Below are 24,797 nucleotides of genomic sequence, written 5' to 3'. Positions count from 1 at the left end.
TTTTTTTCTCTATCTTGTCATATTCTTGCACTTGTTCTTGTAGGTTTATTTTCTTAAGAAGAGTAAAAACTAAAGAGAGGTTCAGGACCTAATTAGAAGATAAGAGTTTAATTTTAATATACTAATGGATATAATAAATTCGTGTTTTTAGATGATAATATAAAATAATTATTTTTATTAATGTGATTAAGTAATTAGATGCATGTGTAAATTAATTCTTTTATTAAATTTTTTAAAACATTAGTCTGAAAAGGAAATGTGCAAGTTTCATTGAACCTTAAACCTTGAAAAGGGATCGGGATGGGGGGAGGGGCGGCGGGGGCACCCGATTTCTTCTACAAGGAAGCTCAGCGCCTTGGCTATGTTGCTCGCTCTGCCTTCAAGGTTCTCGAAACTTCTGTTCCTTCTTCTTCTAACTAACTAACTAACTAACTTTGAGTTAACAGTTGGTACAGATACAGAAGCAGCACAAGCTCATCAAGGCTGGCTCATCCGTACTGGACCTCGGCTGTGCTCCGGGTGCTTGGCTTCAAGTCGCTTGCCAGAGCCTCGGTCCTCCCAATCATGGCGGTTCCGTTCTCGGCATCGATCTCAAGGTAACCCAAACCTCCATCTCTCTCTTCCACAGAAACACAACATGTCAATTGAATAGTGCTCGTGGTGCAGAACAGAAGGTGAAGGTTCCTCCTCTTCATTGTGATTCAAGGGTGAAAACCATCTCTGCTGACGTCATGACCCTACCCTCTCACCAACTTAGAGCTCTCTCTCCACAGGTACCCTCTCTTACTTGAAACTTACCAAATAAAAGAAAATGGACCGACTTTGTTGTGGCAAAATGCTGAACAAACATTTTATGGAATTAGGGTTCCGAATTTTTGGTGGTGGTTTTGCTCAACAATCACCATTCCTAAATGTAATACTGTTGACTTTTCAGCAAAAAGGGTTTTCTGTGATACTTTCGGACATGTGCCCTTTGGTTTCTGGAATCACAACTAAAGATGCAGCTCTGTCAGTGGAGCTAGGGATGCGAGCATTGGATTTGGCTGTTGGCAGAAGAGCTGCATTGTCAGTTTATGCTGACGGTGATGATAATCGGGAAGGTGAGCAAAGCCATGATGATCCATCCACTTTGGCGGAAACTGGAGTGTTGCAAGTTGGTGGGAACCTTCTTATAAAGCTTTTGGAGAGCGAAGATGCAAAAGGTGGTGTGGTTCATTTATTGTTCCAAATTGCTGATTTTTGGTTGCATAATTTTTGTCTAACTTCTCAAATGTTTACATTGCAGAAATAAGCCAGATTTCTAAGCCATTGTTTAGAAAATCTTCATGGTTGAGACCTAAAGCCACAAGGCCTTCATCAAGAGAGATTTATTTGATCTGTCTAGGTTTAAAGCCAGAAGCAGAGAAATAGATTTTGTTTTAAAGTTCTGATTCAATTATTATTTTCTAGCTCAGTACTTTCTGAAATGCGATGGTTTTGATTATTTGATTTGATGACTTTGTAGTTTATAAAAACATTGTTCCTCACAAAGATATAGATAATCACAAGCATCAAAACACATAATTCGTGTAAGTATCATCAATAAAAATATACAGTGATAATTGGTAGTATTAGTAGTTCCTCTTCCTCAACGAATCTGTGTACGTCCCAGTGACCAAAGCCCTGAATCTTTGACAGGGGCGGGCGCTTTTACTGATGGGAAAACATTCCAAAATCGTAGTGTTTCATCCCCTGCACCCGTCACTATTGTCTGCAACACAATCCATAAAAAAAAAACTTAGAAACCATGGAAATTAGAGAAGCAATTACAGACAATGCAGTTGCACCAGGTTAACATTGTTACATTATAGTGCATGAAGCACAAAGTTCAACCCTGTGCATCTAGCAATGGTTAGCATGTTATATACTTATAGATGAGAAATGATGGACAAGAAACTTGTGTGGGAAAAGAAAACAGATTCAGTTTTTCAGTTGTTACATGACTTTTGATAAATAGACAGATGCAGTACCTGTCCATCAGGTGACATTGCTAGGTATAGAACTCTCATGCTGTGGCCAGTTAGAGTTGCAACCTTTGCCAATGAAGGGTATTTCCATACCATTATCTGATTCTGGGAGTACCCATGAGTACTCACTAGCTCATTCACATTTTTACTCCAAGCAAGGTTGCACACCTACATATTATTAAGCTTGTGAGATGAGATCCACTTGGAGATATGGATCCTCATAATAGAGCTAAGGATGAGAAGTAAACCTGACTTCCAGAGTCAATACAGTTCAATTGGTGTCCATTTGACGTATTCCAGAAGCGAATACACCTGTCGGCAGTTCCACCACCGGAAGCAAGGAGGTTGCTCTGGTGAGGTGACCAAGCAATGGCCTTAACTGCAGCCGTGTGCTCAGTTAATCGCAAAATGGGTTGCTGAGAGTGGTGATTCCATACCAGTAGCTGCACATATAAACAAGACATGAATTTGTTAGCACTGAAATCATTGCTATTTGGTAGAAACACCGGTGAAGATATAAGAAAAATATAAATAAATGTCTTCTTAAACAACTCTATTTTTGTAAAATGTTAAGTATATTTTAGGATATCATAAAAGTAAGTGTTGATAGATTTTATATTGATTTAGTTTGATATTATATTGATTTTGTCATTATAATATCTGAATATACAATTTATCATAAATTCTATCAGTAAAGACAAATGAGAGATAGGGATACCTGATTATCATTTCCACCAGATGCAAGTTCCCTGTCATCACTTGACCATTTCAACCCGCATACCTATCACAGAAGAACAAAAAAGACATTTAACAAACTTTCTACACCATAAGTAAGCCAATGTTGCAGGTTCAGATGATATTTTCCAAAACTCTTCCACCTCAGATTTGTGGCCAACAAGCTGGCTTATATAATCATTTGAAACCCTCATGTCATGTTGAAGTATGTTTCTATCCCTGCTTCCTGAAGCCAGAATACGCGAATTCCACGCCAGGACGCCAGTTCTTGTCTGATGACCACCCATAGTTCTGATCCTCTTACAGCGAGTTCCGTCCCAAATCTATATCAATGTTGTTAAAAATGCCCTCTTACAAATTCAATTTGAAAACCTTCAAATACATAACTAATATATGGTTTGATTTAACAAGGTACCTGAACTTGACCAAGACATGTACCAATGGATATATAGGAACCTTCCTTAGTCCATTGAAGAGAACAGACGCCATCCTGAGGTCCCAAGTCACATAACTTGGTTACCTGGAAATAACAACGAAATGTTTATTTTACTATATTCCTTCTTTTTTTTTTGCCCTTTGCCCAAGAAATTGACAAGTTTGTAGCGCCTAATTTGACACACCTTGCTGTTTGAAGCGCTCCAAAGATAAACACAAGTTCCGAGGCCAACCGCAAGAACATTCTGCGAGGACCAATCGACAAGATTCAAGTAGAAATCATCTTGGAGTGAAGGAGCATCAAGAACCTGCAAGGTAATCAACACTAATCCTTAAAACATCTTGTTTTGTTGTCACTGTCAACGGCTAAAAAATCTGCTCAATCATCAAGTTCTTATTCACATAAGATCAATTGATAATCCTATTTATTTGTCACTGTCACCCTGAAATATTGATTCTCAAATTCCCATAATGTGCACAATGAAGACAATTCTACCTCTTAGCGAATCCAAACAATGATCATAACACCCCCCAAAAATGCATAAAAGAAAATAAAAAATTGCAATCTAATAATAAATTAACCATTTTAGCTTGTTGGACATCCATAAAAAACCAAACAACTATCATAACATAATCCCAAAACAACTCTTTTTTTTTTTTTTTTCTTTTTCCTCTTTTAGAAAACGAACAAACTTTAGCATTCAACATGTGAAAAAGTGAAGATTTTTACTTTGTGGGGTGTCTTGGGAACTTTCCGGGGAGGCTTAGGAGGAGTTGATGCCTCATTCGAGAGTCCATGATCGTGTCCCAAAATGGAAGGCGAGTAAGGGGAAGAGGGCCCTCCAGAATGGTCGGTCCTAAAGCGGAGAATGTTCTTGGTAGGTGAACTTTGACCTGCAGGAGAAGAAGAAGAAGGAGAAGAAGAAACAAAGTCAGAACCAAATAGCTCAGATTTCAACAACCTGGAATAAGCATCGTTCCCTCCTTCTTTGGAAGGGGAAGGCTTATCGATGAGGCCAAATGCATGGAGCCTCGAGGTAGATCTGCAGGGTATGAATCTGTCGCTGCAGGTGGAGGACTTGGAGCTTGATGGCGAGGAAGATGAGAGGTTGGAAATGGAGCGAGCTGAGAGCGAGAGCGAGAACGTATCGAGGCGCAGCGAGGCTCCGGACATTGCTGCCGGGAGATTCAGCCCCTGTTTCTTGATCTCAGGTGACTCCATTCTTGATTGGAATTAAGTTAGTTGCTTTTTTCTTGAATGAGGCTTGGTTCTTTTTCTTCGCTCTCTGTTGAAGCAGAGAGGGTTTTAGGTTAATCAAGATTCAAGAGTGAAGAGGAAGATTACAACGGTCGAATTTTGGTGAGGTTTACACATTTCATATTAAGAGTCGAGAGAGAGAGGAAACAGGAAAGTGGTCATTCTAACGGTCAATTCCCAAAACGGGTCCGCATGAGCGTATCTGCATTTGCATAATATTCTCATCCTTGGTTAATGATTTGTTTTGAATAAACTTTTAAAAAATCTTATTTTTAAGTAATATCTTTTTTAATGATCTTTTGAAAATGTAAATAATTTGATACTTTATATAAAATATTAATTTTTGTGTATTCGTTATTTTAAAAATTTAATTTTAATATATCGTCAATATAAAACAATTTTAAACGTGCATCCATTACAAAATTGTTATATTTACAAAAATAATTATGTTTTTTGTTAATAACGTAAATAGTCATCTTAAAAATAAGACTTAACTAATAATTTTATTAGCATTTATGTTATTTACCTCATTAATTATTTATATCAAATTTAATAGTGGAACAGCATAAAATCTTATTGAAACTTTCTAAAATTAAAATAAAATATTTAAAAATTAAAAATTAAATTAAAATTTGGTCTAAATTTTGAGACTAAAATAATATTTTATTCTAAAATATATTTTTTATTGTTTTAGTACATTTATTTTTATTATAAAACATTTCCTAAATATAGAAAAAAATTGAAAATAATTTTTTTCTTTAATTAAAACATCTAGGCTTCACAAATGCAACAAGAGTTTGCATGAAATCTGAGACCATTTGTGAGAAATTGAGAATGCAATGTTGAAGCTGCTCCTGAGGGGTGGCGTCATTGCATAGTCCTCCTGCAGTCTAGTATTTTTTTTATTATTATTCTTAAAGTAAATTATACTTTTTATCTTTGTGGTAATTTTTTTAAATATTTTTAACGATTGATTTTATTTAATTTTAGTTTTAATATATTTTTATTTATATCAAGAGTCAAAACTATCATAAAAATTTTTGATTCTGTATTTAATATTTTACAAAAAATTAATATTAAAAACAAAATTAAATATAATTAAATGTTAGATAATTTTTTTTAACAATTATAAACATAAGAACAAAAATATTATTATTATTATTATTATTATTATTATTATTATTATTATTATTATTATTATTATTTGACATGTGAATTTTGAAATTTGGAACGTGAATGCATAAATTTTGTAAATATGATTCTTAAAAAAATAATCTCTTCAATTAGGAGATTTGTAAAGTAATAAAATAAAAAATGAATTATTATTTTATTTGTAAATTTTATTATGCGTGAGTCTCACAATTTTAATTTAAAGGTAATTAAAATTTTATTTTTTAATTTTTTAAAATTTATTCAATTATTAGACATGGCTCCTCTAAATTTAAAAATATAATTTCCAAGAATAAAGTGGGCTAATCATCGTGCAGTTTGAAAAAAAGACTAAGACTAAGAGATAAAGATTGAAAGGCAGAGACTGAAAGATAAAAATTGACTTAAGTTTCTGTGTGTTTAATATAAAATGTTCTAGATTAAGTTATGTTTTAATATCATATTTAATTTAAGATAAATATGAAGATTTAGGAATAAATTTAAAATTTGAAAAGTTAAATAAGAGCATTTTTAATAAAAAAAAAAGCTATAAAAGTTTCGGTCTTTGTATCTAAAAATTTTAGTCTCATATATTCTAACTTTCTAAAAATATTGAACAAACTGAAATTTTAGTTTGAATCTCTGATCACTAAAGTACTCACTATCAGTTCTCTAATCTCATTCCTAATCCCAAAAAATAAATGCAATCTAATAGTATAAATGATGTATATTTTTAAATAAAAAAGAATAAATTAAAAAAATAAAATCTCTAAACCGTAATTAGTACTTGAAGAGGAAAAAAAAAAGATAAACCCATTGTAGGTGTTCGCGATGGCAGAAATTATTTTTGTTATGAAAATTTTTATGGTGTATTGGCTGAATATTGGTGAAGTAGGTGTTTTGCCGAAGTATAATGTCTGATTCGACACGCCGGGAGTGTGGTGCCTGAGCTCGTCAGTGGCGTGTCAGCACTCCGTCAACACGCGGGGAGCGTAGTGATGTGGTCAGCAGGGACAGGTGGCAGTCCGCTGCCAACACGCCAGGGGCGTGGTGCTGTGAAACCTGTGAAGCGCTGCAGGTTTTTGCTGAGTTCCAAAGTTGCAGCAGTAGCACGCGCGCGGGTGGGGGGCGGGAGGGGGCGTGTTGCCTGCCGGCGCCGGGGGGGTGCGTGGGGTGTATTGCCTGCCTGCATACAGGAAACAGCCCCCACTTCGATAACCAGCGAAAAGCCCTCAACCCCCTTTATAAATTCAATCTTCTCCCTTCCATTGAAGTACACAGGAGTGCTGAAGCAAGGAACCTAGAGAAAAAAAAGTGTGTATGAGGAGGAGCTTGTATAGCTTGAAAGAATAACAAAAAATTAAGTGAAGAGAGTATTAGTAGTAATAATGATAGTAGTGTGCAGTGTGAGTAGTGGTTTAGAAGAAAAAAAATTTGAAAAAAATAATTATTAGTTTGTAGTGATTAAAAAATGGTACGTAATTATACGATGCTTAAAGAACATATTATCAATTATTTGGATCATCCAATTTATGTAAGTTGACAAGTTATATTTTTTTATGTATTTAAATTTTTTTAATTTTGTTTTTTTTATGCATTTAAATTTTTTTATGTATAAATAGATAGTAGAAATATTATATTTTGTATTTTATGAATATTTTAGAACAAAATTTTTATTTGTAAAATATAATTATATTCTATTTTATTTTTTATATAATTTTTATTTTAAAATATAATTTTTTTGTTATAATGAGATTAATTTTTTGTTATAAAAATATTATAATGAAATAGAATATATATTTTTTAATTTTTGTTATGAATACACTAATGAATGAATAAATAAATAAATATTTTGATTTTTAAAAATAAATATACGAACGGCATGTATTTTAAAATCTTAATAAATAAATATTATAATAAATATGTAAATATGTAAAATATTAATATATTGTTATTAAATATTTTATTTAATTTTAGAAAAAAATATTTATATTTATTTATTTAAAAATAGGATAAGTATAAATAATTATTTATAATCTTTAAAGAAATAGATAAATAAATAAATGTTAATTAATATATAATTTTTTTAATTTTTTTGTTAGAATGAACGTGTTTCTGTGTATGTTTAACAAACAATTTGAAAATTAATTAATTAATAAATAAATCATTTTTTTCGTTTAACATAAATAAATATGCTAATATTTGTTAAATATTGTAATAAATAAAATATTAAAATAAATATGTAAATATTTATTAAAATATTTATTTTTTGTTGATGCAGCCTAACAGGAATTTGTTGGTGCGTAAACTGGATCTGCCATAGACGTGGAATCTGATAGTCAAAAACTACTTACGCGCCATGAGATTCTACCACGTCTCTAGGATTGGGGTGATAAGAGGATTTCACCCCTTATTAGCTGCTCTGGTTGAAAGGTGGAGGCCAGAAACTCACACCTTTGTGTTGCTGGGGGGTGAAGTTACAGTGACACTGGAAGATGTCGTTAATATATTTGGCCTACCCATTGATGGAGAGCCTGTGAGTGGATGGATAGATAGTAGTGCCGACTTCCTGCAGAGCCAGAGCATCGCGATATTCGGTCGTGAACCAGAAGTCAATCGTTCTTCGAAATCCTATATAAAGCTGGCTTGGGTTCAATGTATCAGAGACGCAGAGCCGTTGGACACTGAGGAGTCTATTAGGAGATACGTTAGATGTCAGATCTTCTGTTTGTTGGGTTCGACCCTATTCGCAGATAAGTCGACCGCATACGCCCACGCGAAGTATCTACCGTTGCTTCGCGATTTCGAGCGGATCTATACTTATAGTTGGGGGTCAGTATGTCTCGCACATCTTTATAGAGCACTATGTCGTGCATCATGATATGATACAAAGGAGATGGATGACCCTCTTAATTTGTTATTTGTTTGGGCATGGGAGTGAATGCCATGTATTGTGCCTGTACCGAGGCAGACCCTTCCACCGGTTGAGATACCAGTTGCTATGAGGTAATAATTATTATTTTAGTCATGCGTTATATTCACAATGTATGTTTGATGTATGGTGACTTATTTAAATCTTTTCAATGAATCATGTTTCAGGTGGAGTCATTCGGAACAGACCACAGCGTGGTTATTGAAGACCGTAGCGAGATTTAGGCATGATATAGACTACATGGATGAAGTAAACATTTATGGTTCTTGTGATTCCTATTTCCAAACGTTAATGTTAGGGTTCTAATATACCAATAATATGAGACAGTTATAATATACCAATATTATGTGGCAGTCAGCATAGTGGACACAGTCAGCACAATGGGCACAGTCGGTAGGGTCAGCATAGCCAACACTCTCAGCACAGCCGACAAGGTCAGTCCGGCCAGCTTCATCAGCCTATACTTACCATTCCTGCCGATCATGAATGGTTTGACTTTTCGTCGCAGATTTCCATCGACAGTCACGGAGATCAGCAACTATAGGATTGGGCCAACACTGGTTTGGGTGGTTGGTCAGATTTTAGTGCTATATCTTCACCGTCAGGGTCGGCTGATCCACATAGGGCATCAGTAGATATGGATCATGGTATGCGGGGTCCTGCTTCCGACCACACATCAGGGGGTGCGTCGTGTGATAGTGGTTTCATCTCGCTGCAACGGGCATTCGTGGTTGTTGACAAGTACAACCCAGGTGCATTTGCTCCGGCAGAGGCAGATGGGCTGGCCGCTTCGACAGAGGCGGGTGGGTCGACAGCTCCAGGTGGGGATGACTTAGTTCGCGATCACCGTTTGACAAAATGTTTACCTCCGTCGCGGTTCGGTCAGGGCATGATGGGTAAGGGACTAAACTGGTTGGTGGGAAAGAAGTGAGCTTGGGTTTAGGATTATCAGATTTAATCTTACGAATTAAGTTAATGTAATTCGTAGTTAATGTTTTTGTATGTTGAGGTATGTAATTCATAGTTAATATTTTTGTATGATGACCTATGTAATTAGCAGTTAATCTTTGGTATATTTAATTCATAGTTAATTTTTTGTATAATATTAAGCTGACATTAACTGACAAAATGCAAATTCAAAAATACAAGCATCGACGAAAATAAACATCATTCACTTGCAAACTTAAAAACCAACAAAGACCTAGGTACCAGCATCGTCAGCAGCACTACTCGGTCCAGCACGCTGAGGACATCGACTCTGGCTATGACTCTGAGCACCACAAAGACGGCATATCCGAGGACCACGCATGTCGCGTGAGTCCATTTCATTCAAGTATCGGGTCAATTTGGGGCGACCTTTCGACGTTCACCTGTGGGTCTCTCATAAGCAGGCCATGTCTCGGGATCACCTAGTGGTGTAAACTCAAATTTATATACCTTACGAACCTCTGTCCTCTTGTACACATCATGCACATATAACTGCCAATCGAGACGCTGGTTAGTACATCAAGCAATAACATGGCGACATGGTAGCGTTCCACCTGAAAGTGCCCACAGTCACACGTCTGTCGTGTAAGATCAACAACTAACACCTTTTCGCTAGTCATTTTGTGCACCTCAAACACCTCATTTCGTCTATCAAACCGGTGCACATATTCCCAACCTGTTGCATATTTGCTTCGATCCGCTGCTATACAAATACGAAGTAAGTGAATCTAGCTCGCTTGCGTTCGTGAGTCTCAGAACTTTTCCGTGTAAAAAGTTCATTTAACCTATAATATGTTGCTCGAACCAGTGGCAACACAGGTAGATTACGGGAATCCTTCAACACTGAGTTAATGCACTCGACAAGGTTCGTCGTCATATGGCCCCATCGATGTCCCTCGTCGAATGCCAATACCCAATGTCTGAGTCCAATGGCATCGCACCACCTGGCATATGCCTCGCCTCGCTCTTCCAACCTCTTATAGTTAATGTTGTACTCCTCCACCGTTCTTGAATACCCTATATTGACAACAAGTTTTTGCAAGTGAGGGACTTTGAATGGCCTTAGGAAGTTGTTGCCGATGTGCCTTATACAAAATATCCACCATGCTCTTGGAGGTTGCTAGTCACCTCCGGAACGATTTACTGCTGCCCGGATTGACTCATGTCGGTCTGAGATCATACCCACACCATTCTTTCTAACAACATGCATTCGCAGATTCCTGAGAAAGAAGTGTCACGCATCAGTTGTCTCCCTTTCCACCAAGGCAAAAGCGGTAGGCACAATGTTCTGGTTTCCATCTTGTGCAACAGCAACCAGAAGTGTACCTTTGTATTTTTTATATAGGTGTGTGCCATAAACCTGAACTAGGGGCTTGCAATGCCTGAACGCCCTAATGCATGGATTGAAACTCCAAAATACACGATGAAGTATTTTTACACTGTGCGCCTCCTCATTCCCGTTGTACAACGGTTGTGTTTCTATTTGGACAATTGAACCAGGCATCTTCTGAACTATGACTGTGAGCCACCATGGCAAAACTTGGTAAGAATCCTCCCAACCACCGAAAACTTTGGCTATGGACTTCTGCTTTGCCAACCAAGCCTTTCGGTCACTGATGGTATAGTTGAACCTTGACTGGACTTCCGCTATTATAGATTTCACCTTGATGGACGGGTCAGTCTTGACTAATGACCTTATAGCCTCAGCAACTGTATCCGAGTCCAACTTGAAATGATCATGTGAAATCATTCCCATTGTGCACGTGTGCCTACCGTTGTATCTGTATATCTCCCAACAACTTTTTTTCCGTATCAAGCTAGCTTGGATAAGCCAGTCGCACCCACTCCCAAACATCTTGCATTTTGCATAGAACGTATGTGACTCAGACTCATACACATTGTAGTCAACTTCTCTAGAGATAGTGTAACTTCTAATTATTGCGACGACCGACTTTCTAGAACTGTATTCCATTCCAATCCGGAACTCTCCGTCCTCAAGATCAGCAACGCCTACAAAAAGCAAAAATCATCGTTCATTAATCAATCCAAAGTATAAATTAACAAAAATGTATTATTCAGTCATGACATACCTATGTTTGCATATTCGGGAAATTCCGGTGAATGTATGGTGTCGAGATCTAAATCACGCATGAACGGTGGAACGTTCATCGGTTGACTGCTCGAGGGATGAACCACTACATTCTCCGCTGCTGCCTCAACTCCTACATCACCATCCTTGTCTTCGTCGCTGGCTTCATAAGTGGCTTCGAAGTCCTCTTCGCTGTCACTATTCATTCCTTCGTACACTACAGCTCTATCATCCACTATATCTAAATCATTTTGAATCCCTTCCACCTCTACGTTTTCAAACTCAATATACAGTTCAATCTGTGGATGTCACATCTGAGTCTGCCGTTGAATTTGGAACATATTCTTCACACTCGCTTCGTCAGTGATTGGCATGATATCAAACTGTATTAGACCACCAAAAAACTAGAACAGGATTCCGGTACAAAATTCTGCTCACTCTCGTTAACATACCGTTCTCCATGCTTTGACAGAGACCATTCTGAAACTCCATTAACGCCATGGTGCATAGAACCACAAACAAAAATGGATTCTGGCATGCAAACCTCACTCCCTCATGAGTATTTCATATTATCTCACCATTGTGATACACAACCAAATTTGCGGTACCCTCCATGACACTACCAACACTCAAAGACAACTCTTCTTCGGAATGAAAATGGTACCGAGCTTTGCCTTATATAGAGGTGCGCATTCAACACGCCCCCCGCGTGCTGCCAGGTTCAGTGATGCGTGAGCATCTTTCCTATCTTTTCCTAGTGAATTTGCATTTAAATTATTGAGTTTAATCAAGAATTAATTATCTTTTAGCCACTATGGATGCTACTTTGAGTCTTGTGCAATTCTGTTTATTTTAGGTAGCATTTGGCTGGATTTGATGGAGTTTCCACAGAAAAAGAGAAGAAGGCGAATGATGCTGTCAACCCTGACCTCTCTGCACTCAAATCTGAATAACTCGAGTTACAGAGGTCCAATGGACGTGATTTTAGTGGCGTTGGAAAGTTAACTTCCAGAGCTTTTCAACAATATATAATAATCCATACTTCTCTTCCATCAACTTTGCTAAGGCTGCGCCTAACTTGAGAAATCTCAAGTTAGGCGCAAGACACAACAACAACACGCAAGTTATGGCGACTCATGGCGAGTTAGGCTCAAAGGAAACCAAGTTAGGCGCCATGGAAGCTTGCACTCTCGGGAGGGTACAAGTAAGGCCCAGTAAAGAAGGCCCCTTGTACCAAGTAAGGCGCCAATGCCCTCCTCTTAGCCAAGTAAGGTGCTAGGCCTTGTTACTTAATCCAAGTAAGGCACAGCATTAAAGGGCTAGATCAAGTTAGGCGTGGCCCCCCATGAACCATTCAAGTAAGACGTGGTCTACCCATGAATCAAGCAAGTAAGGCGTGCTATTCAGTCAAGTTAGGCGCCTTGTGTGGTGAACAGCATGAAGTTAGGCGTGGATCTAGTGAAGCCAAGTGGTCCCCACGTTACAAGGCGCGGGTTATTTAATTAATTCTGATTTAAATTTAAATTTTATTTTAAAATAGGAAAAGATATTATTTTAATTTTAGAAAATAGATTTTAAATTAATTAGGATTAGATATAAAAAGAAGAAACTTTTCTTCTGGGGATGATTCCACCTCAGCCCAATTTACAGTTTACCAGAATCCTAGTTTTCACTCTTTTCCATGAGCAACTAAACTTCTACTGTTAAGGTTAGGAGCTCTGTCTATTGTATGGATTGATTCTATTGTTTTTTTATTTTAATTCATGTACTGATTTATATTTCAAGAATTTTTTCGTTCTTTATTTTATGAAATTGGGTGGAACAGAAGTACGACCCTCTTTCTATTTGAGTTCTTGTATAACTTGGAAAAGCTCTTTGCTTGAATAACATCTTGAAAACATATTCTCCTAAATTTATGATTATCTGGATTTAACGGGATACGTGACATATAATCCTCTTATTTTTGGGTAATTAGGTTTTCTGTGGCATATAACTAGAATTTAACTTCACCCTCTAGTTGGAATTAATTGACTAAGGAATTGGCGGTTGATGAGAGTTAGAGGAGACTAAAATGGTCTAAGGAATTAGGGTTTAGTCATATATAGTTGCCATGACTTAAATCTTGCATGATTAAAATAGTTAGTAAGAAAAGTCAATCAGGAAAATAGATAACTCTTAAGCCTTAACTGTCTCTCCATATATTATTTCCAACTTATTTACTGCTTGTCTTCTGATATTCTAAATTTACTATTAATGCTTTGAACTCTCAAAACCATTTTCTGCTTGTCTTACTAAGTAAATTAATCAACCATTGTTGCTTGATCCATTAATCCTCGTGGGATCGACCGTCACTCACCTGAGGTATTACTTGGTACGACCCGGTGCACTTGCCGGTTAGTTTGTGGTTGTAAACTCCGCACCAAATTTTTGACGCCATTGACGGGGATTGATTGTGATTGACAACTATTCGTTGTTTGATTTCTTAGATTAGATAATTTTTTGTTTAATTATTTTTATTTTAGTATTATTAATCTTTGTTTTTCATTTTTTTTCTTTATTTTCTCTTCCTCTTCGTTCATCAAGCCCCTGTCTTCATTTCATTTTTTCTTATATATTACTTTAACGTCAATTGTGATTATTTCCACCTTCTTTCGTTTCCTTTTTTTTTTATTTTAGCCATTTTCGTTTTTTCCCTTCTTTATTTCCTTTTATTATTTTTATTTCTCTTATTTTATTAGTCTCATTTAAATTTTAAGCTTTAAATTTTTGAAATTTTGCTCAACTATTTCTTTTTAATTTCTGAAATTAAGTTTGGTGTTCCTTGGTTAGTCTTATCTTAATTTCTCTTATTTAATTTGCTTAATAATTTCAAAAAATTTTAGTCTTAATTTTATTAGTAATTTTCGAATTTTAGTGTTTATTTTATTCGATATTTTTATCTCTGTACACATGTTACCTCACTGGGAATTCTCTGCAATCTGACGTAGAGAGTTCCATCCCTTCTTGTCTTCTATCTGTTTATGCACAGGAACAGAGACAAGGAACCTCTCTTAGACTTTGAATCCTGAACTTGAAAGGACTTTCAGGTGACATTTGTAACAAATAAGACTTTACAAGGCTGTAGAATCCACTATGGATCCTAACAATGCTGCTAATGCCAATGTGGCAAATTCGAATGAGAATGAGCAACAAAGGAGAATACTTGGGTCTTACTCTGCTTCTACTGCAGATCTTTATGGAAAAAGCATTATGGTGCCTCCTATAGCTGCGAACAACTTTGAGTTGAAGCCACAATTGGTCACCTTGGTGCAACAAAACTGCCAGTATCATGGTCTTCCCCACGAAGATCCAAATCAATTTATTTCTAATTTTCTGCAGATTTGTGATACTGTGAAGACAAATGGAGTGAACCCTGAGGTGTACAAACTCATGCTCTTCCCGTTTGCTCTGAGGGATGGAGCAAAGCTATGGCTAGATTCCCAACCCAAGGAGAGTTTAGATACTTGGGACAAGGTTGTTACTGAGTTTTTTTTACTAAATTTTTCCCACCAAAGAAGCTGACCAAGCTTAGGGTGGAGGTTCAGACCTTCAGGCAGATGGATGGTGAAACTCTTTATGAAGCTTGGGAGAGATACAAGCTACTGACTAGGCAATTTCCTCCGGACATGTTCTCCAAATGGACCCAACTAGATATCTTTTATGAAGGTTTAGGTGAAATGTCCAAGATGTGCTTAGATAATTCTACAGGTGATTCACTGCACAAGAAGAAGACACCGGAGGAGACTATTGAGCTTATTGAATTGGTTGCTAGCAATCAATATTTATACTCATCTAACAAGAATCCTGTGAACTCTGAGGCTCCTCAGAAGAAGGGTGTTATGGAAGTAGAAGCTCTTAATGCTATTCTTGCCCAGAACAAGCTTATGTCTCAGCAAATAAATCTACTTACTCAACAGATAGGTGGCATGCAAGTCTCAGCTATCAATACCCAAAATCTTCCTCAAGAGGTCTCTTATGACATGACAGGTAATTTTGTGCAAAATAATAATTATGATTATGCTCAATCCTCATCTGAACAGGTCAATTACATAGGGAGTGGTCCTAGAAATCCCAATAATGATCCATACTCTAAGACATACAATCAGGGGTGGAGAAATCACCCAAATTTTGGGTGGAGAGACCAACCTCAGAGACCTCAGAATTTCAACAATAATTCTCAGGGTGGCTTCCAACAGAACAATTACAATAACCGCCAATTTCAGTCTTAGCAACAACAACCACCTCAGTAGGCAAACTCTAAATCCCAAAAAGATTATAATTGGGAGATGATGAGGAGTTTTTTGCAGGAAACCAAAGCCTCCATTAGAAACTTGGAGGTGCAAATAGGCCAACTGAGCAAGCAAATACCTGAGAGGTCTGCAAGTACATTCCCAAGTGATACAGTGGTAAATCCAAGAGAAGATTGCAAGGTTATTCAATTGAGAAGTGGTAAAGTAACTGACTCTGAGACCAAGGTCAATGAGGAGTTAATTGAAAAAGAAGCTCCAGAGGAGAAGAAGGAAGAAGTAGAGCGCGCCCCTCCTAAGCATGCAGACAACCTATTCCCTAATTCTCTTGACACTTATCCCACCTTGCCAAAGGCTCCTGAGTACAAGCAAAAAATGCCATATTCTCAGAGGCTTCAGAAGGCTTCCAAAGAAAAGCAATTTTCTAAAATTTTAGATGTCTTCAAGAAGCTACAGATCAACATTCCTTTTGCAGAGACTCTTGAGCAAATGCCTCTCTGTGCTAAATTTATGAAAGAGTTGTTGACCCACAAGAGGAACTGGAAGGAACAAGAAACAGTAGTGTTAACCAAGGAATGTAGTGCAATTATTCATCACAACCTTCCTGAGAAGATGCCAGACCCAGGGAGCTTTGTCATTCCTTGCACCATTGGAGATGTCACCATTCAGAGAGCTTTATGTGATCTCAGAGCTAGCATCAATCTAATGCCACTTTCAGTGATGAAAAACCTTTAAATTGAGGAGGTAAAATTTACTTGTATTTCTCTTCAACTTGCTGATCTTTCTATTAAATTACCTGTGGCTGTTGTTGAGGATTTACTTGTTAAAGTGGGACCATTTATTTTTCCTATTGATTTTGTTATATTAGACATGGAAGAGGAGGTAAAATCCTCTATTATACTTGGTAGACCCTTTTTAGCTACAGGTAGAGCTCTGATTGATGTGCAAAAGGGTGAATTAACCCTGAGGGTCAATGAAGAACAGGTGGTCCTTAATGTGTTTGAAGCCCTCAAGCACCCTAATGATTCTAAAGGGTGTATAAAAATAGATGTTATTGAACCACTTGTTCAAGAGGTACTGAAAGTTGAGGTACTTGATGACATTCTGGATCCTATTTCTGAGTATGAATTAGTAGAAGTTGATGATTCACCACCCCAGAAGGCTGTGGTTCACATGCCTAAAATAGAGGAGGAAGCCCCCAAACTTGAGCTAAAACCTTTACCTCCTTCTCTGAAATATGTGTTCTTGGGTGAAAATGATTCATATCCAGTGATTATTAGCTCTTCCCTGAAGCCTGGAGAGGAAGAGGCGCTTATTTCAGTGCTCAGGAGCCATAAAACAGCTCTTAGATGGACCATTAGTGACTTGAAGGGGATTAGCCCAACCAAGTGTATGCACAAGATCCTCCTTGAATATGATGCTAAACCAGTTGTGTAACCACAAAGAAGACTCAATCCAACCATGAAAGAGGTAGTCCAAAAAGAGGTAATAAAATTATGGGAAGCAGATATTATTTAACCTATTTCTGATAGTCCTTGGGTAAGTTCTGTGCAGGTAGTTCCCAAGAAAGGAGGGATGACAGTGATCAAGAATGAAAAGAATGAGCTTATTCCTACAAGGACAGTCACAGGATGGAGAATGTGTATAGACTACAGGAGGCTCAACACTACTACAAGGAAGGATCACTTCTCCCTGCCTTTCATTGATCAGATGCTTGAGAGGTTAGCTGGTCATGCTTTTTTATTGTTTTTTAGATGGATATTCTGGATATAATCAAATTGCAGTGGACCCTCAAGATCAAGAAAAGACAGCATTCACATGCCCCTTTGGAGTATTTGCCTACAGAAGAATGCCGTTTGGACTCTGTAATGCTCCAGCAACTTTTTAGAGGTGTATGTTTTCAATTTTTTCTGATATGGTTGAAAAATTCATTGAGTTATTTATGGATGATTTTTTTCTTTTTGGTAATTCTTTTGAATCCTACCTTAAGCATCTATCCCTTGTCTTGAAACGGTATCAAGAATCAAACCTTATTTTAAATTGGGAAAAATGCCATTTTATGGTTATAGAAGGCATTGTTCTTAAACACAGGATTTTAAGTAAGGGGATTGAGGTTGACAGAGCAAAGGTGGAGGTGATTGAAAAATTACCACCACTAGCTAATGTTAAGGCAGTCCGGAGTTTCTTGGGTCATGTAGGATTTTATAGGAGATTTATAAAGGACTTTTCTAAAATTGCTAAACCATTGAGCAACCTGTTGGTTATTGATGTTCCTTTTGTGTTTGATGCTGAATGTCTGCATGCTTTTGAAATTCTGAAAGCAAACCTTATCTCTGCTCCCATTATAGCTCCCCCTGATTGGGATTTACCATTTGAATTGATGAGTGATGCCAGTGACTTTGCTATAGGAGCTGTTTTAGGACAGAGGCATGGTAAGCTTATGCATGTCATTTACTATGCCAGTTGTGTGTTAAACGATGCCCAAAAGAATTACACAACTACAGAAAAGGAATTATTAGCTATTGTGTATGTTGTTGATAAGTTTAGGTCCTATTTAATTGGTTCTAAGGTTATTGTTTATACTGACCATGCTGCTTTGAAGTACCTTCTAACCAAGCAGGACTCTAAACCAAGATTAATCAGATGGGTGTTACTCCTTCAGGAGTTTGATATTGAGATAAAAGACAGGAAAGGGTCAGAAAATCAAGTAGCTGACTATCTCTCCAGAATTGAGCCTGATGCAGGAGTACAATCACCCACAGTTGTGAATAAAACATTTCCTGATGAGCAATTGTTCCTCATTCAACAGGCTCCATGGTTTGCAGACATTACAAATTACAAGGCCATGAATTTTATTCCAAAGGAGTACAGTAGGCAACAAGTAAAGAAGCTATTGACTGATGCAAAGTACTATATTTGGGAGGAATCGTACCTTTTTAAAAGGTATTCAGATTGTATAATCCAGAGATGTGTTCCGGATGAGGAAAAGCAGCAGATTCTTTGGCATTGTCATGGTTCTGATTATGGAGGCCACTTTGGTGGTGAAAGGACATCTACAAAGGTCATTCAGAGCGGGTTCTACTGGCCAACTCTCTTCAGGGACTCAAGAGAATTTATGAAGCACTGTGACAGATGTGAAAAAGCCATGAATCTCCCTGCCAACCATGAAATGCCACAGCAGGGGATTCTTGAGGTTGAGTTGTTTGATGTGTGGGGTATTGATTTCATGGGACCTTTTCCACCCTCACATTCAAACAACTATATTCTAGTGGCGGTTGACTATGTGTCCAAGTGGGTGGAAGATGTAGCTCTACCCACCAATGATGCCAAGGTGCTAATGAACTTTCTTCAGAGATATATCTTTAGCCGGTTTGGTGTCCCGAGGACACTCATTAGTGATGGAGGAAGTCACTTATGTAACAGACAGCTGGACTCTCTTCTGCAGAGATATGGAGTCCGTCATAAAGTGGCAACCCCCTATCACCCTCAGACAAGTGGACAGGTTGAAGTTTTCAACAGGGAATGTAAGAGGATTCTAGAGAAGACCGTCAGTGTTTCAAGAAAGGACTGGTCTAGGAAGCTTGATGATGCTCTCTGGGCATACCGGACAGCTTACAAGACTCCTATTGGCATGTCCCTTTATCAGTTGGTCTATGGCAAAGCCTGTCACTTGCCAGTTGAGCTGAAGCATAAAGCTTACTGGGTGATCCGGTATCTGAATCTTGATTCAGAAGCTGCAGGAATCAAGCGAATGCTTCAGTTGAATGAGCTTGATGAATTTAGATTTTCAGCCTATGAGAATGCCAAGCTCTATAAGGAGAGAACCAAGTTATTGCATGACCAGAAGATTGCCATCAGAGTCTTTGAGCCAGGACAGAGAGTGCTTCTGTATAATTCAAGGCTCAAACTCTTTCCCGGGAAGCTAAAATTCTGGTGGTCAGGACCGTTTGTAGTTACCAGAGCTTCACCATATGGTCATGTGAAAATACAGGAAGAGAATTCAGACAGAAAATTTACAGTAAATGGCCAGAGGTTGAAGCACTATCTTAGAGGCGAGATTGATCGTCAGAGGTCCGCTCACCTGCTGAATTAGCAGAACTGACCGTCAAGCTAGTGACGTTAAAGAAGCGCTTGTCGGGAGGCAACCCGATGTTTTCGTATCCTTTGTTTTAATTATTAGTGGTTTGATTTTGTTATTCATTTAGTTTTGGTCGAAATTTTTACTGTTTTTTCCTTTGTTTTACGTATGTTTGGATCATGCAGAATTTCTTTGAAACAAAACAGGTTCTTACAAAACAAGAAAAAATACAGAATTACAGGATGCGCAGAGGCGAATTACTCTCAGGAGGGCCTGCGCCTAACTTGCGAATTTCCAAGTTAGGCGCCGTGATACACATCAAGAACCACTACTCTCGGGAGGGTCTGCACCTAACTTGAGAATTTCCAAGTTAGGCACAGCTAGGTGAGCTCAATTCGGGACAGTCCACGCCTTACTTCCAAGCATTCAAGTTAGACACACTCCTGCCTCAAGTAAGGCGCCAGTCCACGCCTCCAACTATCAAGTAAGGCGCAGGCCTTACTCCCTTGCCTCAAGCAAAGCGCCAGCCAAAATCAAGTAAAGCGCAAGGCCTTATTCATTGGCCCAAGTAAGGCGCAAGGTGCTGAGGCCTAGTCCAAGTAAGGCGCAAGGTGGAAGGCTTCATCCAAGTTAGGCGCAGCCATGAGAGACAATGCCTCAAGTAAGGCGCCAGGCCCTTCTTTGGCACCCATGTAAGGTGCAAGGCCTTGTCCCAAACCACAAGTAAGGCGCGCCATGCTTCATGTAAGGCGCAGCCCAACGTCTCAAGTCCTCCTCTCACCAAATCCAAGATCCTTCTCTATCTTCCCTATCTTGCCTATCTTTTCCTATCTTTACACCCCAACACCACCCGTGACACCCCTCTCCCTATTCCCATATATTCCCTTTCCCAAACTCCAACCACACCCCTGCCTTGAAACCTCCCCAAACTCCTGTGATCACCCACACCTACCCCCTCCTTCATGAACCATCAACCCCACCCTTCTATATAAGCCCGACTCCTTCCACTCCTTCTCACAACAATCATCTACCCCTCTTTCCATATCTCGTCCCCCAACTTCCTCTGCCTCCCTACTTCAACCCCCCTAAGCTCCTCACTAAGAAGGCCCTTGCCCGTGCATCTTTCCCCCTCCCGACACCCTAACCCCCTCTATTTAGGCCTCCAATCCTTCACGCCTTCCACACCACAAACTCTATCATACACCACCTTCCCAGCATTCTCTCTTCATTCCCTCTGCCTCCTTGTCCCCCTTTTCTTTTTCTGTTTTACTTTTTTCTGATATAAAAAAAACTTTTAGCATTGGCTCTTTTTATCTTCTATTCTTTTACTTTTTGGTTCACCTTCTGTATTTCTTTCTTCTCCCCCTCTGTATTTCTTTAGTTTGCTCGGGGACGAGCAAAGAGTTTAAGTTTGGTATTGTCGCTCTGATTTCCATTTTTTTTGTTGTAATGGCACCCAAGACTACACCTTCAAAGAAAAGAAAAGGGAAAGAACCGGCCACTAGTTCTTATGACAAAAACAGATTCAGGTCCAAGCTCCATGAAGAACATTTTTATGAGTATACTATAAAGAGGCCTGTAATTCCGGAGGTAAGATTTGCTCTGAAGTCGGATGACTATTCGGAAATCCAGTCTCAAATTGACAGCAGAGGGTGGAATTTTATGTGCAACCCGCACACGGAGGTTGGGCAATTAATGGTCCAAGAGTTCTATGGAAACCTATGGATCACATACAAGGACGTCAAGGGAGTGAATGAGAAGACTTATGAGAGTTATGTAAGAGGCAAGACCATTAGATTCACCCCAACACATGTCAAACAAGCCCTCCACCTGCTATATCGACCTCAGCTAGTCCCTAGTTACAACAGACGAATGAACAATAATCAGGAGCTGAATCTGGTTATTGAAAAATTATGCATTCCGGGTTCTCAGTGGAGGCTAGGTGCTGAGGGAAAGCCGAATCACTTGAAGAGCGCTGATCTAAACCCTTTAGCTAAAGGATGGCTGGATTTCATCCGAAGGTCCATCATAGCTACTAGCAACCGGTTCGAATGCACTGTGGACCGGGCTGTCATGATTTACAGCATCATACAGGGAGAAGTGGTGGAGGTGGAGGATATTATTCCAGAACAGATATACAAGATTTCCTCCAGCCCCTATAAGAGAGCCAGTATCAAATTCCCACATTTGATTTACCGCCTGTGTGAAGCAGCAGGGGTAAAGATGGAGAATGACGTCCCTATCTCTGTTGAGAAACCAATCACAAAGAAGAGAATGGAGGCCCACAGAGAACAGCGTAGAGTCCGCATGGAAGAGCAGGATGAGGAGGAAGCTCAGCAGGATCAGCCACCGCGCAGGGACAACATGACCCTCCTCAAGAATATTGGCAGCTTCTCACCACCTCCATCGAGCAGATGAGAGTCGCGAACGACAGCCACTGGTAGCAGCACACCGCGTATGTGGAGGATATGAGAGCGGTACAGGATAGCCGTTGGGCACACCTCTGCACCACCCTTGATGAGATGCGGGCTGCTCAGGAATTTCAGCGGCAAGAGATTCATCAGCTGCGACAGGACTACAGCCGCCTGAGAGGATCTCACGGAGTACAGCCTGAGGAGAGAGATCCCCACGAGGGAGATTGAGGTGGTCTAGTTCTTTTCACCTTCTATAATAGTTTGCCATTACTTTAATATATTCTTGTTTTCTGTTATTTTACTTTATTTATTGCATGATCCTTCATTAGATAAATTCCTAGGCTCTAGTTTAGTTATACTATTTTGAAATTTTCTGTTATTTGCTTTAATGTTGAAAGGTGCCTCATGTATTACCCACTGAGCTTGAAATCAAAAAGAAAGAAGAAAAGATGTGGTGCATGAGAAAGTGAGTTTAATTTTAAGAGGAGTCTCATTTATCCAAATGTGGTGGTATTTTCTGTGACTCTGAATGCATGACATGAACAGTGCATATTTAAATTTGAATCAAAGAATGTTGATGTACAAGGAATAGGAATTTAGAGAACTATTATGAATTCTCTGCAATAAGTAAAAGTTTAATCCTTGAAGCAAAAGAAACAACAAAAGAAAACAAAAAAAAAATAATAATAAAAGCAAGATCCAAGGCTTTGAGCATCAATGACTAGGGAGGTCAGACATGATTAAAAGCTCAAAGAGTTGTTTTCCTGGTCATATGCTTGTGGTGCGATTATGTCAAGTAATCCTTGAGACAGAACACTAATAGTCAAGATCAATTGCATTTAACAGAGTATGCCAAAGGCTTTGAGCACCACTGTCTGGGAGTAACTGAAAGGAAAATCAGAACTTAAAAAGAGTTCCCCAGTTAAGTGCTTATGGTGTTTTTGTGACAAGTGAAGCTTGAGATAAAACATTTAAAGTCACAGCTAGGCTCAAGGTTCAAAGCACCAAAAAGAAATTTGATGTGTTCAAGGATTAAACTGAAATATAAAAGACTAGAGAATTCATAATATTATCCGGATTCTAATTCCGAATGACAGTGGCATTCCTCTGATTCAAAGGATAATGAGATGCCAAACCTATTCAGGATTGCAATTGTAAACCCCACTTCAAGAAGAGACATGAGTTTAATTGAACTCTCACTCTCATGCATATTCACATCCTAAGCTTATATTAGTTTTGGTTGCTTGAGGACAAGCAACAATTCAAGTTTGGTGTTGTGATGCGTGAGCATCTTTCCTATCTTTTCCTAGTGAATTTGCATTTAAATTATTGAGTTTAATCAAGAATTAATTATCTTTTAGCCACTATGGATGCTACTTTGAGTCTTGTGTAATTCTGTTTATTTTAGGTATCATTTCGCTGGATTTGATGGAGTTTTCGCAGAAAAAGAGAAGAAGGCGAATGATGCTATCAACCCTGACCTCTTTGCACTCAAACCTGAATAACTCAAGTTATAGAGGTCCAATGGATGTGATTTTAGTAACATTGGAAAGCTAACTTCCAGATCTTTCCAACGATATATAATAATCCATAATTCTCTTCTATCAACTCTGCCAAGGCTGCGCCTAACTTGAGAAATCTCAAGTTAGGCGCAAGACACAACAACAACACGCAAGTTATAGCGACTCATGGCGAGTTAGGCGCAAAGGAAACCAAGTTAGGCGCCATGGAAGCTTGCACTCTCGGGAGGGTACAAGTAAGGCACAACAAAGAAGGCCCCTTGTACAAAGTAAGGCGCCAATGCCCTCCTCTCAGCCAAGTAAGGCGCAACATTGAAGGGCTAGATCAAGTTAGGCGTGGCCCCATGAACCATTCAAGTAAGGCGTGGTCCACCCATGAATCAAGCAAGTAAGGCGTGCTATTCAGTCAAGTTAGGCGCCTTGTGTGGTGAACATCATGAAGTTAGGCGTGGATCTAGTGAAGCCAAGTGGTCCCCACGTTACAAGGCGCGGGTTATTTAATTAATTCTGATTTAAATTTAAATTTTATTTTAAAATAGGAAAAGATATTATTTTAATTTTAGAAAATAGATTTTAAATTACTTAGGATTAGATATAAAAAGAAGAAACTTTTCTTCTGGGGATGATTCCACCTCATCCCAATTTACAGTTTACCAGAATCCTAGTTTTCACTCTTTTCCATAAGCAACTAAACCTCCACTGTTAAGGTTAGGAGCTCTGTCTATTGTATGGATTGATTCTATTATTTTTCTATTTTAATTCATGTACTTATTTATATTTCAAGAATTATTTTCGTTCTTTATTTTATGAAATTGGGTGGAACGGAAGTATGACCCTCTTTTTAATTGAGTTCTTGTATAACTTGGAAAAGCTCTTTACTTGAATAACAGCTTGAAAACATATTCTCC

General features: G+C 38.4%; 2 protein-coding genes across 3 annotated transcripts; one reads left to right on the top strand and one right to left on the bottom strand.

Annotated features, from left to right (window-relative positions):
• The first annotated feature begins 1 nt into the window (after position 1).
• On the top strand, positions 2–1,610 carry LOC112767373 (uncharacterized). 2 transcript variants are annotated; one of them, XM_025813236.3, is made up of 5 exons: positions 2–384; positions 447–596; positions 672–773; positions 935–1,202; positions 1,286–1,610. In XM_025813236.3, exons 1-5 carry the CDS (start codon positions 301–303, stop codon positions 1,408–1,410), a joined length of 729 nt encoding a protein of 242 aa, XP_025669021.1. In that variant the 5' UTR covers positions 2–300; the 3' UTR covers positions 1,411–1,610. The 2 variants fall into 2 exon arrangements, with proteins under 2 accessions (XP_025669021.1, XP_025669022.1); XM_025813237.2 differs by having other exon boundaries at positions 242–384; positions 456–596.
• LOC112767372 (B-type cell cycle switch protein ccs52B) lies at positions 1,458–4,648 on the bottom strand. Its single transcript, XM_025813235.3, has 8 exons — positions 3,907–4,648; positions 3,362–3,484; positions 3,157–3,261; positions 2,885–3,064; positions 2,725–2,787; positions 2,255–2,449; positions 2,010–2,174; positions 1,458–1,750 (listed from the first exon to the last, which is right to left on the bottom strand). The coding sequence occupies exons 1-8, from the start codon at positions 4,396–4,398 to the stop codon at positions 1,628–1,630; spliced, it is 1,446 nt and encodes a 481-aa protein (XP_025669020.1). The 5' UTR covers positions 4,399–4,648; the 3' UTR covers positions 1,458–1,627.
• Positions 4,649–24,797: the final 20,149 nt, after the last annotated feature.

The sequence above is a fragment of the Arachis hypogaea genome, chromosome 17 (assembly GCF_003086295.3).
Source record: "Arachis hypogaea cultivar Tifrunner chromosome 17, arahy.Tifrunner.gnm2.J5K5, whole genome shotgun sequence".
Taxonomy (NCBI): Eukaryota; Viridiplantae; Streptophyta; class Magnoliopsida; order Fabales; family Fabaceae; genus Arachis; species Arachis hypogaea.
The sequence above is the reverse complement of the archived record's forward strand: the minus strand, read 5'-3'. Positions and strand labels throughout refer to the sequence as shown.

What these genes read in the sequence shown, in the direction of transcription:
- LOC112767373 (XM_025813236.3), top strand. Translation starts at nt 301, where the DNA reads ATGGGGGGAGGGGCGGCGGGGGCACCCGATTTCTTCTACAAGGAAGCT. An exon ending in TTGCTCGCTCTGCCTTCAAG is followed by an intron (nt 385 to 446) that starts GTTCTCGAAACT and finishes TTGAGTTAACAG; the next exon opens with TTGGTACAGATACAGAAGCA. An exon ending in TTCTCGGCATCGATCTCAAG is followed by an intron (nt 597 to 671) that starts GTAACCCAAACC and finishes GGTGCAGAACAG; the next exon opens with AAGGTGAAGGTTCCTCCTCT.
- LOC112767372 (XM_025813235.3), bottom strand. Translation starts at nt 4,398, where the DNA reads ATGGAGTCACCTGAGATCAAGAAACAGGGGCTGAATCTCCCGGCAGCA. An exon ending in TTCCCAAGACACCCCACAAA is followed by an intron (nt 3,485 to 3,906) that starts GTAAAAATCTTC and finishes ATTACCTTGCAG; the next exon opens with GTTCTTGATGCTCCTTCACT. An exon ending in CATGTCTTGGTCAAGTTCAG is followed by an intron (nt 3,065 to 3,156) that starts GTACCTTGTTAA and finishes ACATTGATATAG; the next exon opens with ATTTGGGACGGAACTCGCTG.